The sequence below is a fragment of the Anser cygnoides genome, chromosome 4, assembly GCF_040182565.1.
Source record: "Anser cygnoides isolate HZ-2024a breed goose chromosome 4, Taihu_goose_T2T_genome, whole genome shotgun sequence".
Classification (NCBI taxonomy): Eukaryota; Metazoa; Chordata; class Aves; order Anseriformes; family Anatidae; genus Anser; species Anser cygnoides.
The window spans coordinates 36,795,831-36,810,148 of NC_089876.1; the positions used below are offsets into that span (position 1 = coordinate 36,795,831).

Below are 14,318 nucleotides of genomic sequence, written 5' to 3' on the forward strand. Positions count from 1 at the left end.
CCGGCGGTTGCGCCCCTCGCCCCAACGAGACAAAGCCGCGCCTTGCCCGCGCAGGGGATGCTCGCGGGGCTCTCTTTTTTTCTTTTTTTTACTTTTTTTTTTTTTTTCTTTTTTTCCTTGCCCCTCGGCGCCCGCCAGTTCGCTGCCGCTCCGTCGCGGGGCTTTCGTTATTTCGGGGAGGGCGGAGGCGCAGCGTGTTTGTTTGTTTGCACCGCCTGCTGGCTGCCTCCCTGTGACAAGAGGTGATACACAGTTTCCAGAACTGTCTGGGAGTGGGAGGAGAGACGGGCACGGAGAGGGAGCCCGAGCCGCCGCCGTGCCGCCGTCCCGGCCCCCCCCGCCGCGGGGAGGCGGGGAAGGCGCCTCGGCCGCGCTCGGCAGCGCCGGGGCTGCGGGGGAGAGGGCGCGGAGCCGGGGGCACCAAGTTTGATTTGCAGCCGGCGCCCAGCCGATTGGTGGCGGCCGGCGGCGGGGAGGAGCGGCGGAGGGAGCCGGCGGCGGGAGGAGGAGGGGGGGGGCCGGGCCGGGCCGTTGCGAATGGGAGCGGGCGGCGGGGCGGCGGGGGCGGTGCCGCTGCCCCGGCGGGAGGCGGAGCCGGGTGCCGCCGCCTTTCCCCGCTGGAGCCGGCGGGGGCGCGAGGGGCGCGGGGCGCGGGCCGAGGCGGCCGCTGGGCAGCTGCTCCCCGCGGCGTGCCCTCGGGTGGCGGCCGCGGGCTGGCCGCGTTCGTTCGGCGTTGCCGCCCCCAGCCCCGGCAGCCTGCAAACGGCCGGTGGCCGGGCTGCCCGCGGGCGTCCCGACAGCCGCCTGCCCCTCCGGCGGTTGCCGGCGTGCGGGAAGGCACCACGCCGCTCAGCAGCGCGGTCCGGGTGACATCTTTAATTTTACCGCGGGGGTGCTCCCGCGGCAGTCCCGTTTTGTGCTCTTCACAGAGAGGTTGTACCGTGATTGGGAATAATTTCCTTTCTAAGCGGGCGCTGTCTGCTGAGGGAATCAAAGGCTGCCCACGCTTGCAAAGCTAAAGCCTTCCTCCGAGTTATGCCAAAATACGCTTGTTATGCTTCTATTTCGAGAGGCTTCTCACACTCAGTGGGATATTGTTGAAACAGCGAGGGTTGTACGTTTTAGTGGTAGGATTTTCCCTCTGGCTGCAGATACCATTCACTCCCGTGTTTGAGCTCTGTGTAATACATATGTTTAAAATAAAATAATAATAATAAACCCCCCTTTCCCCTCACAGCTGCAGATTTCCCTTCTAGCTTCTCTGGTTTCATTCCCAATTCACAGAATAAAAAAACTTCCAGTGTTTCCTCTAATGCTTTCTCCCTGTGGTTAGCCCTGCTTCTTGGCGCTGCTGTTTTCAGCTGGAGTTGTCCAAGCTTCCAGCTTTTTCTAGGTGGAAAAGACAAACTGTGGTGGGTGCGGGGTGGGTTGCATTCATTCACAGAGCCTGCTTCTCAAGGCTTCTAGTAGTCACATTCACCAGCAGAGCTTGGGAATAAGCTGCCCCTGGCCAGGTCTTGAGGTCATGTTATGAACTGGCTCTGCACAGGTGCGTAAATGAGCACGTGCATCTTTGAAACGTCTTGTGCCAATACATCCAACTTGTGCTTCTGCCTTTCCTTGTTACATTTTGAATAGGTGTGCTGAAATTAGTAGAAATAGACCTTGTGGAGAACACTCTTGGCCTTGAAATGTACTACTTTTGTTTTACAAGGCTTGAGGACTTCGTCCTGAAATCTAAGGTCTGTGGCTTTTTGTGCCATGGCCTGCGCTACATAGTGCAGTAGTATTTCATGTAAGTTGGGAACGTGAACTCTTCTTTGTGACTACAGACTGTTGCTATCAAAGCTTTTATTGGTGCTGAAAAGGAATTAAAAAGTTTTAGGTGGAGTTTGGTAGTATATCCTATTTTTCATGCAGCTCTGTTTTTTTCTTCTAGGCATAGATGAAAAAAGTTTTTTCTCTCCCTGTCTCACGTGTCAGTCGATGAAGACTGAGGTGTTACCATAAACCAGCTATTTAGGAGAGAACTGTAGCAGAAACCAAGTGTCTTCATCTGCTGTCCGTATGATTAAGGCCATGTTACGCTTCCATGTGCGCAATAAGCGTTCTGAAGTGATCTCTTGTGTACTGGAGATAATTAGCGTCATTGCAGTTAGTGGGTTACTTGCAGGAAAAGCCAGTTTTTCAGTTTGTCTTCGGGGTGTGCATCTGTCATAATTCTGCTTTCTTCCCATTCTGTCTCTGCAGCTGTTCAGTGTAGTTTATTATAGTGACACCCATTAACATGGGTACAGTTAATTGTCTGTCAGAGTTTGAATTACAGACTCTTTCTACCCAGATGTTTATACAGCCCTTAAAGATACTCCGGTAAGAATTGTGCTGAATAAAACCTTTGACCTGTGGAAGTAGATTTTCTCAAACGTAGTTATTTTAAAAAGTTTGATTGTGTTTCATTATTGGCATGACAAAGACTTTGACACACTTCACATCTTTCTCTTTGACCATATATCTACTGGAGGTCAAACTGAGTGACAGAAGATTGTGGTGTCTATGCCTGCTCAGTAGAAGCATAAAAAGTTCTGTGGTATCTTGCATGCAAGTGTGTGTGTGTATATATATATGCAGTATATGGGTGTATATATGTGTGGATGCACATCTGCAGTTTCACATGGGATAATGTCTGGATTTTTCCCAGGAGGCTAGGGAAAAGGATTCAGATTTCATTTGTTTGTACCTGTGCCATCCCTATACTTCAATGTAGGTGGAAAAAAGGGAAAGGGAAACATTTTGGTATTGCCATCCAGGGTAGCTTCTGTTGCTTGTTGGTTCTTTTAAATCAATCTCTGGCTGAGCTAGGAAATGAGGAATGCGTGCTGGTAAAGCATTGCTGCACTGGGTCATGCCACTGACACTAATGCGCTGCACTCCCAGCCATGGCTGGGAGGTGGGCAGAAGTGCCTGTATTCCTGGTTATTTGTGTAGAGTTAGATGTTTGTGGCTCACCTCCACAAGGGTATGTAAATCCAAATGTTACTTTGTGGGCTGATATTGATTTTGGATTATTATCTACTCATTTCATTTGCACAGCATTTTACAGGCATCTTGAAAATGGTTTATTGCTCTCTCTGAAATACAGTATCCAGAGGAAGCATTTCAGGCATTGTAATCTTGTCTTAAACATGAGCTGAGTAGTAATTTTACCTGTAAGTCCAGAGTTAGCTTTGTATGCTCAAAGTGTTCACCCAGTCAATGGGTGAAGCCCAGAGCTCAGCTCTCTGAGCTAGTGTGATGAACAAGGATGGAAAAAGCCACTGGTGCCACCTCTCCGGGGAGCATCGTGCCTTCAGCTGCCGGGGCGGTGCAGCAGAGCCCGTTGCAAGCTGTGCTGGCCTCACCAGTGCAGCCTTGCTGTGCCAGGTCATCTAGGGGTGCTCAGTGTCTAAAAAGTCACAGCCTCTGCCTCATCTGCATCATTTATTGCCATGGTGTGATGGTGTGAAGCGCTCTTAGATACTCTGTTCCCCCTCGGAGATGTAGTAACATAGCCAGCAGAATCTCAGCTGTTTCTGTAAAGCTGTGTTTGAAGGCTGGCATTTGCCAGAGTCCACTTCCCCCCCAGTAAATGGATAAATAGTATAGCAGAGTTCTCAGTAGAAATAACTGCTAGCATGCTGGGTGTTGCTCTGCTCAATTGCCTGGTCTCTGGAAGGATGGTTTTAAAGGGAAGAAACAATGATCTTTTCAGGAGGTGAAACTGAAACATTACACAAAAGTTAGTAAGGCTCTCAGCCATATTAGAACTGGCCTCTTAGGCAGATCCAAACTTTGCCCTGTGCGAGCGCTTTCATGAGCTGTGGCGGGGGCGCTCCCTCGTGTCACTGTAAGAGGTAGAGGTAGAATCAGAGCAAAAATACTCACCTGAGGGCTCCATCTGAGGGCTTCTCTGTTATTTGGAATGGCAGCGAGCGTCTACTTATTTGTATGAAACGACTCTGCTTATCCCACTGGAATCTCTGGGTTACTGGGAATTCACGTGTGTGACTGCAAACTTGGGGACTGTGTGGTTTGGGTGGTGCAGCAGCCTGCGTTAGGTTAGGGCTGCTGGACTGCATTGCAGCTTACTCTGCAGTTGGACAGTGCATGGGCAAATGCCCTTTTGGTGCTGGTGTGTGGGTTTGGGAAGAGCAGCGACGGACGTGTTAGTGATCGAAGATGCAGTGTTCAGGGGCGCTGCGTGGCTGGCTGTTGCCTCAGAGAAGTGCTTGTTTTGAGAAGAGGGTTGGGAAGCAGTTCTGCGGCATGTGTGGATGGAGCGAATGTTTGGTGGAAACTCCTGGGCTAAACGGCAATTATGCGGTTGCCTTCGATTTTGGGGAATTGAGCTCAGTAGCCTGGGTGGTCCCTTCCTGTCCTGCAAGTGTCGCAGGCTGCGCTGCGTAGTTTTTATTGGAATGAGTCTAAGGCTTGGCTTAAATGTTTCACCCTTTTTGTGTGATCCTGCTCACATGTGAATTCTCTTTGCTTGCACACATAATGATCATAGCCAATTTGTACCATTAAACCTGGTGTGCTACAGTCAGCCCTGAGGAGTTGCCTTTACTTCTGACCTGTTGGAGTTGGCTGACCTGCTTCCGTTTCAGATTGCTTTATTGAGATCAGAGGTGAATCAGATGCACTGTATTTACACCTGAGTATATTAAGTGTATGTCAGAATATAGTCAGGTGAAAAATGCCAGCAGGTTCATGACTGTAAAGGGTGAGAATTTCAAAGAAAAGTAGCATGCAAGTCCCAGATTAGGGAAGAGAATGAAATCAGCAGTTTACTGAAAAGTTTGACAGATTTCCCATTCTGCCTTTTTCAGTATAAAAAGATCTTGTTTTTAGTTACAGATGTCCCATGAAGAATAACTTACTATAGTTATTCTTTTCAAGGTTAGAAAAATGTTACTTGAATTCCCAGTAACTTCTCAACATGCTGGCAAAAGCTGTGTGTGTGGTTGAACGGGGAAGGTCTGCACCTAGCTGCCACCATCAGTAATCTGTGTTTATTTTTAATGCAGTCCTCGTGTGACCTGGAGGTCACTGCTAACTAACAGAAACCAATGGCCTTTAGGGCAGAGGCGCTGTGGTACCCTTATGAGCAGCAGTATTTCAGGTTGTGTGGCTGTAATTCGTATGGGCTGTTCCAGTGTTACCTTTATAACATATATTCTGAACTTCGGGTGCGAATGTCTGGTGTGTGTTGCTTAAAAGGAATGGTTTAAAAATAGTTTAGAAGCAAAAAGGCTGCTTATCACTTCTAGTAACAAAACTTTTAAGGGGTTAATCGTATGAGGTTTGATGCTTGCTCTAAGCAGCCAAGTGCCACTTGGTGATTTAGCTCCCTGTAAACTGAGGTTCAAAGGGAACATGAGATCTCTGGATCGCAACTCCTCTTTCATGTGCATCTGTAAAAGAATGTCACATAAGCTCCACTGGATTGTGTAGTTCCTTTAGTGTCATTTTTGAGGGGACAGGCTTTTTGGTGTGGCCAACTTCAGCAACCTGACTAGAGCGGACAGGTAAATTAACTGCTGTAGCTGATGTTCTGTACTTCAGGGAAGTAGCTGCTCTTCTGCCTTCCCTTGCTTCCTGGAGAGCTGCTGGAGACTGACTAGCTGAGCTTCAATTGGCAGGTGTGAATACCATTCTCTCCTTTAAACAACAATAAAAAAGAAGTGTATTATTATTATATATATATTTTTTTTAAAGATACGTGGTACAAAAGAGAGGCTTCTGACCTTTATTTTATGGATTTGCAGAAGTATGGTTAGGAGAAGAAGGACTCAAAATACAATTGTCTGAAAAGATGCAGAGGGGCAAAATTTCAAATTTCCTTCTTCATCTCAAGCTTATGAGCGTGTCTCAGTGTATATATGCGATGTAATTTTGCTTTAGGGTGTGTAATACTTTTCAGACCATGTGGGAATGAACCAAGAAGTGAGGATTTTGACCAGGAATATACAGGTTGTGCTTCTGAGATAACTTCATTTTTCTTTATTTTCTCCTGTATTATCTTTAGTTTGTTTTTAGGAGGTATTACCACACTAAGTGAGTATGCTCTTCAGTATTGTTAATATTTGTTTCGTTTACGGGAAAAGTACTGTGAACTACTGGAAAAAGTACCTTAAGGAACAGGTACTTACCCCTGGGTTTCGGACTTACAGCAGCTACTGGTCTGTTTTTCAGTTTTGTCTTAGCCTGTTTTGGATCTGAAGGTTGTTCTTTTTCCTTTTGTCTTTTATATTGATCACATGAAAACTTGCCTCTGGAACTAGTACACTTATACCAGAACTGTGTTCAGGTGATTTTGATGGTCTGGGCTGGTCATGTGTGTGTGTTTAATTGGCAACATTTCTGTCTGTCATGCACAGAAAGTCCTGGTCCATGTCAAATGTGTTCTTGTAGAGAGATTTCTTCCTGTGTTGTAAGAGGTGGTCTTTTGTGATTCCTTATTCTCCAGCATCAGAAATTATATCTGATCTTCCATGAAATGACGACAGCAGGTCTTTGTGAAATGAACCATTCAGTGTACCTTCAGTGAGCAAAGTTTGCGGCCCAAAACTGGTACATGTTTCAGTGGCAGCCGTAGTAAATCCTACTCTGGAAAGACACTGTGTGTGAGAGACATCCTCCCTCCTCCAGTTTGTATGGATAATGTCAAAAAGGAAGGAATCTTGCAATACTCGGGCTCTTAAAACACACTAGAGTTTGCTGGAAGTGAAAAACAGAGTCTCAGGTTCAGTTGCTTATGCTCTCCTGGAGATGATAAAATGAACTTTCTGTCTCAAAGGATGCTTATTTTTACATGGATTGCTTTTTGAAGAGAAGATTTTCATTTTTGGAAATAGAGTCAGGCTTTGATTAGGCTTTTCTTCTTATCACTTTGGGAATTACTCTTAAAAGTTGAAAGCGTTTTCATCAAGTTTACTACCGTGAGTCATGTTCTCATTGAACACAGTAGAAGCAGTTAACGGTTTACTGAAGGGGTCAATGAAAAGAATTTTGCTGAAAGGTTTCTGGGAAATCCCAGTGAACATGAAAACGAGGAGGTTAGATTTTCTGCACCCACCTAGAAGCAAAGGTATTTTGGCACTTGATTTTCAAGTATGCACCCTGAAGGCATGTAGTAGGGCTTTGCTGCTAGCAGAACACTCAGGCCTTATTGATAGCACAATTGATAAGTGGTGAGCAAAGACTGGGGACATTTGATGTGCTATCTAGAGTTCTTGTCAGTTTAACTTGGAGTGGATGTGCCTTTCTGCACTTGCCGTCGTTTTTCTGCTCTTCAACTTACACTTTTTTTTTTGTAAGTTTTTATGTATAAATGCTGACTAGCTATTTACAGCTACCTTATTTTTTCCTGCATTTAGTTTCATTCCGCAAGGAATACATGCAAAAATACCAACACCCTGTGAATAGCCAATAAAAAGATAAGGGACTTTTTGCCTTTACATCACTGGTTCATGTGCCGTTGAACTCAATATTGCTAGAATTCATCAGCACTGGCAGCTTGGAGGAGCTTCTGTGTAATCAAGTGTTGGTCTGATTCCTGAAAAGCAGTTAAGTGTTTAGGGAGGCCAGTGGAAATGTGCCTGCAGGAAGAAGTAACTGTCTTACATTAAAGGTGCTGCCTTCTAGGGCATAGATGATGCATGTCTAGTTAATCTGGGAAAGCTTGGCTTGCTACTGCTGCTGTTTCTTTTTTTTTATGCAAATGGAAGACTTTAATCTTTGATTTCGTAAATCTGGCACTTTACACGGGAATAAAATTGTTCCAAAAGCATATTAGCCAAAGTAAATATTTACAGAAGCAGTAAAAATGTTATTGTATTGCAAATCCAATGTCAGAATGGGTAGAGTAGTTAAGCTCATTTACCGCAGATATTTAGTGATTTTAAGGCTTCTGAGAACAAAATATGCTTTTGTTTTAAGGTGAAAGTGTCGGTGGGGTTTTTGTGACACCCTCCAGTTTTGTTCACCTGTTTGTATGATAACTGCCTAATTAAGCAGCCTTGAGGTACTCACTGTTCGTATTTCAGATGCTGTTTAAAGTTGTTTGTTTTCCTTTGTGTGCTGTAAATCCTCGAATGCCATCAGAAACACAACTTGATGACTGTGTGTTATTATCCTGGGTTAAGTGCTGTCTCATTGCTTTGCAGGCTGCCTGCTGTTTCCCGTGGAGATCATGAAACGACGTCGGCTTCCTAGCAGCAGTGAGGATTCTGACGACAATGGCAGTAAGTGCTCCTTTGTTGTAGAGTGCAGTAGGTTATGAGTTTGAAAACACATTTTAATGCAGTGTTTTATGTGATAGAGGCACTTTGCGAATTGGTTGGACTGGTGGAAATGTGTATCTGAAGAACCAGTTTTGAATTCTGTTGTTGTGAACACAGGTGGTTTCAGGATCCCCCCCAACTGTATTGACTGTACAGTGTTAATTAATAAGATAAAACAGGAGAAGTTGGTCTTCTTTTTCTCTCTTCACATCTTCAGTTGCAAGCAGCATAATTCATCGTTAGAAGGACGGAACTTAGATAGAGACACCTGGTAACGTTGTCTATAGCTCAGTATTTAATACAAGTTTGTGTGAGGATTTTAAATTTGTGCTGGTGTTCTCAGACCCTTTTATGTAATGGAAAGGTATATTGCTTCAGACTTCAGCAGAAATGATTGCAGATGTGTAAAAGCTGTTTTTATTTTATTTTTTATTTTTTTATTTGAAGACTATTTTACTTGAGGAATTGAGAAATGACTTTGAACAATTTGAATTGAGTGCATCACCGATTTGTATACACATTTTTAACTGTTTCTGTACTGACGTAACTAACACTGAGCTTTGTGTGATCTCTTTCTTGTGTTTGGGTTCCAGGGATTGATAAACTTTCGTAAAAAAAAAAAAGGGGGGGGGGGGGCAGGGGAAAGAGATAAAATGGCAGATTGGGGAATGTGCCATTGTGTTTTATCTACCCAAACAAGCAAGTTAATTGTAATTGACAACAGAGCAGCCTAATCAGTTGTCAGAGATATTTTTGGCTTTAATCTGACCAATCTAGGTGCACATCTTCAAATTCTGAAGTCTCTTGTGAGACTTTGGTCTGAAATGTTACGGAAGATGACTGGGGAGATCTTCCAGGTGCTTTTGAAGGATTTGTTAAGGGAACATAGCCCTGCACTGTGGCCCTGCGTAGGTGACTATTTCACCTGCATGCATTTCTGAGGAGCATCTGTGCTGCGTGGGAGTCTGCTCAGGTGGCTTTTACGGCCAGATCTGCACCTTAAGTTAACCTTAGGCAAACCATAGCTGAAATAAAGGAGAGGTAAAAGGATTGGCAGAGGTGAGAACTAACAAGCTGATTAGGAGTTCATCCAAAGAAGGATTGAATAAAAACTATCAAAGATGTGTAGGATTTGGCCTGGATTTGGAGAACTGCCTGCAGTTGGGAGATTTGGGGGGAAAAAGAGAAAACACCACACAGAAGAACAAAAACCTATTGTGTTTTTTTCTTGGTTAGACTATTTACTCGGGGTGATAAGAATTTAAATTGGTGTATTTCCTCAAAGGGGAAGTGTACTCCAAAACAAAGCTGTGTTTCTACTTGTGAAATAGACAAGTAACAGCAAATATGATGTTATTCATTAGAATTTTGCTCTACCATTTTCTCATTCCCTCTCTAACAGGTTTTTGTAATAGTGTTTTATTTTGCTAATAATAGTTATTTTCACTGTCCTATCTTTTTTTGTTTTGTTTTGTTTTTTGCTCTTTGATCCCTTCATGTGCCTTGTGTTTCAGGCTTTACCAATACAATATGAAGCAGATAATCTTGGAGTTGAAATTCTGAAATAAATACAGTTGACTGATCTGTTACTGATTATAATACTTGTTTGTAGTATCATTTGATGTGTGACTGTCTGAAATAGAGCTATTGATGCATAGAGAGCTATGTTTTCTAAAAACCTTTATTTTCATCTGTTCCATAGTTCAAGATCTAAGAAAATGAGATAAGAAAAAAAAATACTTGGCCTTTTATGATATCTCTAATTTAAAGTCTCATAAATATGAATAACTTTCTGTTGAATAAATTGCATGGCAAAAGCCAGTGACATTTTAAAAGTGTTTTCAAGTATTGTTTGAAACATACACCACTTCCCTTTCATTACACTTTTTTTTTTTTCTTGTCCTGATTCTGTTGTTTGCCCTTTTACTGTGAAATTGGTGGGCAAATTCAGATACAGGTTCCTGCATATATATTCATTCTGTTACTGCACACATATGGAAAAAGGTAAAAGTTAGCAATCAGAAGAAATGTTATCAGAAGATAATACTTATTGTAGAGTCAGCTTCTCCAAGGCTTTTTGGCTTTCACACTTCCTTGAGAACAATTTCTCACATGCAGGCCCTTTCCTTCCCCTTCTCCTGTTTTAGGCTCTTGTCTTACAGGTTTTACCTTCATTTAATCTTTTCTTGTCTTCAGTGGAATTACTGGTTTATCTCACTATGTTAATTTCTGTGTAGAGATCCATTGCTACTCTGTCAGTAGTACCTCTGATTCACTGTAATGATGCTAGTGCAATGGAGGGTAAGCAAATTTTGTTGCCTAAAAAAATCAAAGGCAAAAATTTCTCTGAATTTTTGTGCTCCTTGTTTGAAGCCTTAACTTTCCTGCTAGCTATTTTTCTTTTTCAGAGATTCCAGAGACAGAAAACAATTAACTAGACTATTCTGAGCACTTCAAACAGCCGCCTTCTAATTGAAAAGTTGCAATTTTAATCAACACTTAGTTGGAGTCCTGTTGCCAGACATCTGCTTCCCTTCAGTCAGTGGCACCTCTTGACCCTCCAGTTTGCTTCTTTCGTTCCTGTCACACTGAACTCGATAGTCTTTTGGCTTAAAGTTCAGCACTGTTCTCCCTCATCTTGTGAGGAAAGGATTGGGACCCCCAGCAGTTGGATTTCTTCAGTTCTGAAGCTAAGTTTTCACACTGTGCCCTAATAGACTGTGTGATCAGGCATCTTGGATTCATCATGAGCATCAAAGGTTATGTATTGTAGGAGTAACCTGAATGATGATGCTTTTTTGGGGTAGACTAGTGCCACCTGGAGAATGCTTTGACATGCAGAAATACACATTTTATTTTATTGAACTCAGGAACCTGAATATTTATAACGCAATAGTAACTATACTACTAATAATGGAATTTATCTACAAAAGCAAGTAAGCATACAGAGCTTTTTTTCTACTACGTCACTGTACTGAATCAGGTTCCTTGTGCCTACAAGGTGATCCGAAAACAAACCTGAACCCGCAGGCACTAAAAATGTATTATATTGAAGATTTAAGCATATCTGTAGTTTTTCAGAGGAAGAAAAAGATGCTCTGTTTTGGTCAGATGAAAGAAGGGTGAATTGTTAGTATTTAGGAGTGAAATAAACCAGAAGGAAGCTTAACCAACATGGTTATGGTCCTGGAGTACATGCATTTTCTTATGTAAGGTATTTCAGTGTGGATAGGTATATATTATTTACAGCATTCTAAAAACCTTGCAGCTTAAAGACAGCACCCTTGCTTTTCTCATCACTTCTTTTTTGTCCTCTGATTTGGTTCTTTCCAATGCAAAATGCAGCCTCCAAGCCCTCCAAAGTGTTTAGCTTATGTCCTTCAACCTAACTACTGCAAATCATTGAGCTGTGTCCCCTTAAAATCAGACTTCTACATCTACATTTAGACCTGAGACCAAAATAGCACAATTGAAGCAGTGAGCAAAAGGTGTCGGTTAAAGTTGTGCACCTCGGTTATGCAGTCAGGCCCTGGTTATCTCAGTGTGTTCTCCGAGATTTCGTTTTCTGAAATTATAGGTCACTTTTGAACATTTTATCCATGAAATATAATTGAACCAAAAATGGCTGCAGGCATAGTTCTGGATTTTGAACTTTGTCTAAATACAGAGGAATGGTATTGGGAGAGGCTTGGTGAAGGTTTTAAGATTATTGGCAGCTCAAAATAATCCTTTTTTTTTTTTTTTTGACTACAGACAGCTTGCTAGTTTCTATCCCTCTCCAGGTAATGTATTACAGCAACTATAATAGACGTTAATATTAGCCAGGCCCATCATAAAAGCCTTATGATGTACACATCTTCTTCAAAACCTGTATTAAATAAATTAGTAATGTTTACCTCAAACTTAATTATGTCCTTATTATCTGCGTGGCTGGTCAGGGCTTTGATATTTTTAAAGTAATTTCTGTTGCTTTGTATTCTAGCTTGCTTCTCCATTGCAAAAGCTCCTTATGGTTCCAGGTCTTATTCTAATTAAGTGTTAGATACTGAAACTGTTTTGTTTTTCCTGCGCAGTGTTTGACCTGACATTTTAGCCTCATTGGTCTCTAAATCCTCAAATGTGGTTTGTGCTGAATAATCCATTGGCTTTGTTTCCTGGTGTGATCAAGTTAGTTGTCCAGTGTTGTAGTTTCCATTTATAATTTCAGGGCATCCCTTTTGCACAGACTGCTGGGACACTTGGATGGATCATGTCTGAGATGCGATTTAAAGTTCAGACAGTTGAATTATAGGGAGCTTGGGTGAAATCCAGGCCCACCTTGGTGTCAGTGGGAGTTTGGTTCCTCTTTTCCATGAGCAAGGAATTTAGCATGATTTTTTCACGCTTTACTTGCTCCTGCGATGCCTTTTGTTTTTATTCTTGGAGGGTTTATCAATTCATCCTACTCCTAAATGCAGAGTGTCTGAAAGAAAAACTGAAGAGGCTTTCAGATGAAAAATATTTCAAGGCTTGACAACGTTTCACATCACTTCTGAGAAATGAAAGATTTAATACTTACAGATAGCAGAATATAGTTCTGTAATTTAGATGGCCCCCTAGTCTATCTTTGCTAAACAAATGTTACTTTAAATGTAAACATCTTGCCAATATCCATTGCTTTGACTGAATGACAGAGATCTTAGAAAGGGCTTTTCATCCCACTGGCCTCCCGTTGTGTTTGAGATAGATCCCAAAGTGCCATGCAGGGGTTGCTGAGTACATAACCTTAGCTGTGTACATAATTTTTACCGCAGAATTGTGGTCACTGCTGGCTTGAAAGGTGGCAATTACTTAGCAGACCATGAAATGCTGTGCAGCACTTCGCGAAAAGAAAGTGAACACAACATCCCTTGTTTTTCAGTTGAACGGGTTGCTCGTTGAGGAGGGTGTTTAAGGAACGGCTGTAATGTAGTTGTAGTGCTTGGATTTGTACAGAGCAGCAAGTTCAGTGGTCACTGCTGTGTTTTTGAGAAAGGGCTGTGGCGTTTGGAGTGGTGACAAATGATCACAACTTGCATCTTAGTTAAAGGCTAGGCTCGTTGTGGCAGGGTGGTTCTTGGTGAAGTTACACTTCTGGGCACTCCTCCAGAGCAATTTGGAAGACTTAGCTGTGCTTGTAGGCCATTGTAGATGAGGAAGGGGCATCGCATAATCATCACTTTTGGAGAAGGAAGTTTCTGTACAGGACTGCTAATTCTGAGTATACCCAACTCCACCTGAATCGTCAGGCTTAACAACATAATGCCGTCAGCCTATGAACATGACCCTGGGAGATGCTGAAATAGACCGTGATAATCCGTAGTAAAACCTGAGGTAAAACTTCATACGTAGTTAGGGTAAAACAACACTGTAACAGGAGTCATCACACGGGAGTTTTGGGTTAGGGAGTTAGGGTGGCACTTGCGTCTTGTGTTTTTAAAAAAGTAAGATGGAGTCTAGAAATTCCTGACTGATAGAAGAGTGATGCGTGTCTCTGTGGTCACATCTGTGTTCTTGGAGATTATAAAACTCAAATGAGAAGAAACTACTGAGAAGAGCAACGACGGGAGAAACATATATTGAACTGCTGGGGCAGGATGCTGCAAAGACTGCTCATTGTATGTGTCAGGCACGGAGCGAGTGAGCAGTGCTGCTGTAAAGCACTGCAAAAATCTTATGGATCCATGCATAGGTCGGCAGCTGCAGTTGGGTGGTTGTCAAATAACGCTGATTTTTGAGTAGCGTCAGGATTGACGAGATAAAAGGCAATTGCTTTTTCTGTTTTGATCTCGAATTAGATTATTGCATAATAGTACGCTACTGTATAGAGGTAAGGAAGATAGATGGGCAAATCCTCCAGCAAAAGAAACATGAGAAGAGGACATAGGCTGTGTGAAATGTCGTGGGCTGTGTTCCCATACGTTTTTCTTTCTTGATGATGAGGCCCCAAGACTTGTGCACAGACAGCACTTCCTATAT

General features: G+C 42.9%; 1 protein-coding gene across 10 annotated transcripts in view; it reads left to right on the forward strand.

Moving 5' to 3' along the window:
• Positions 1 to 14,318, forward strand: part of JADE1 (jade family PHD finger 1) — a 107,624-nt gene that overhangs the window by 65,497 nt on the left and 27,809 nt on the right. For 7 of the 10 annotated variants that reach the window (XM_066995989.1, XM_013200032.3, XM_048078156.2 and 4 more), the window contains exon 2: positions 8,205 to 8,282. In XM_066995989.1, coding sequence (XP_066852090.1) covers positions 8,231 to 8,282 — 52 coding nt within the window. In that variant the 5' untranslated portion in view covers positions 8,205 to 8,230. Of the gene's footprint in view, positions 1 to 1,447; positions 5,679 to 8,204; positions 8,283 to 14,318 lie in introns of those variants that run through there. The other 3 variants (XM_013200031.3, XM_013200035.3, XM_013200034.3) reach the window with 2 other exon arrangements.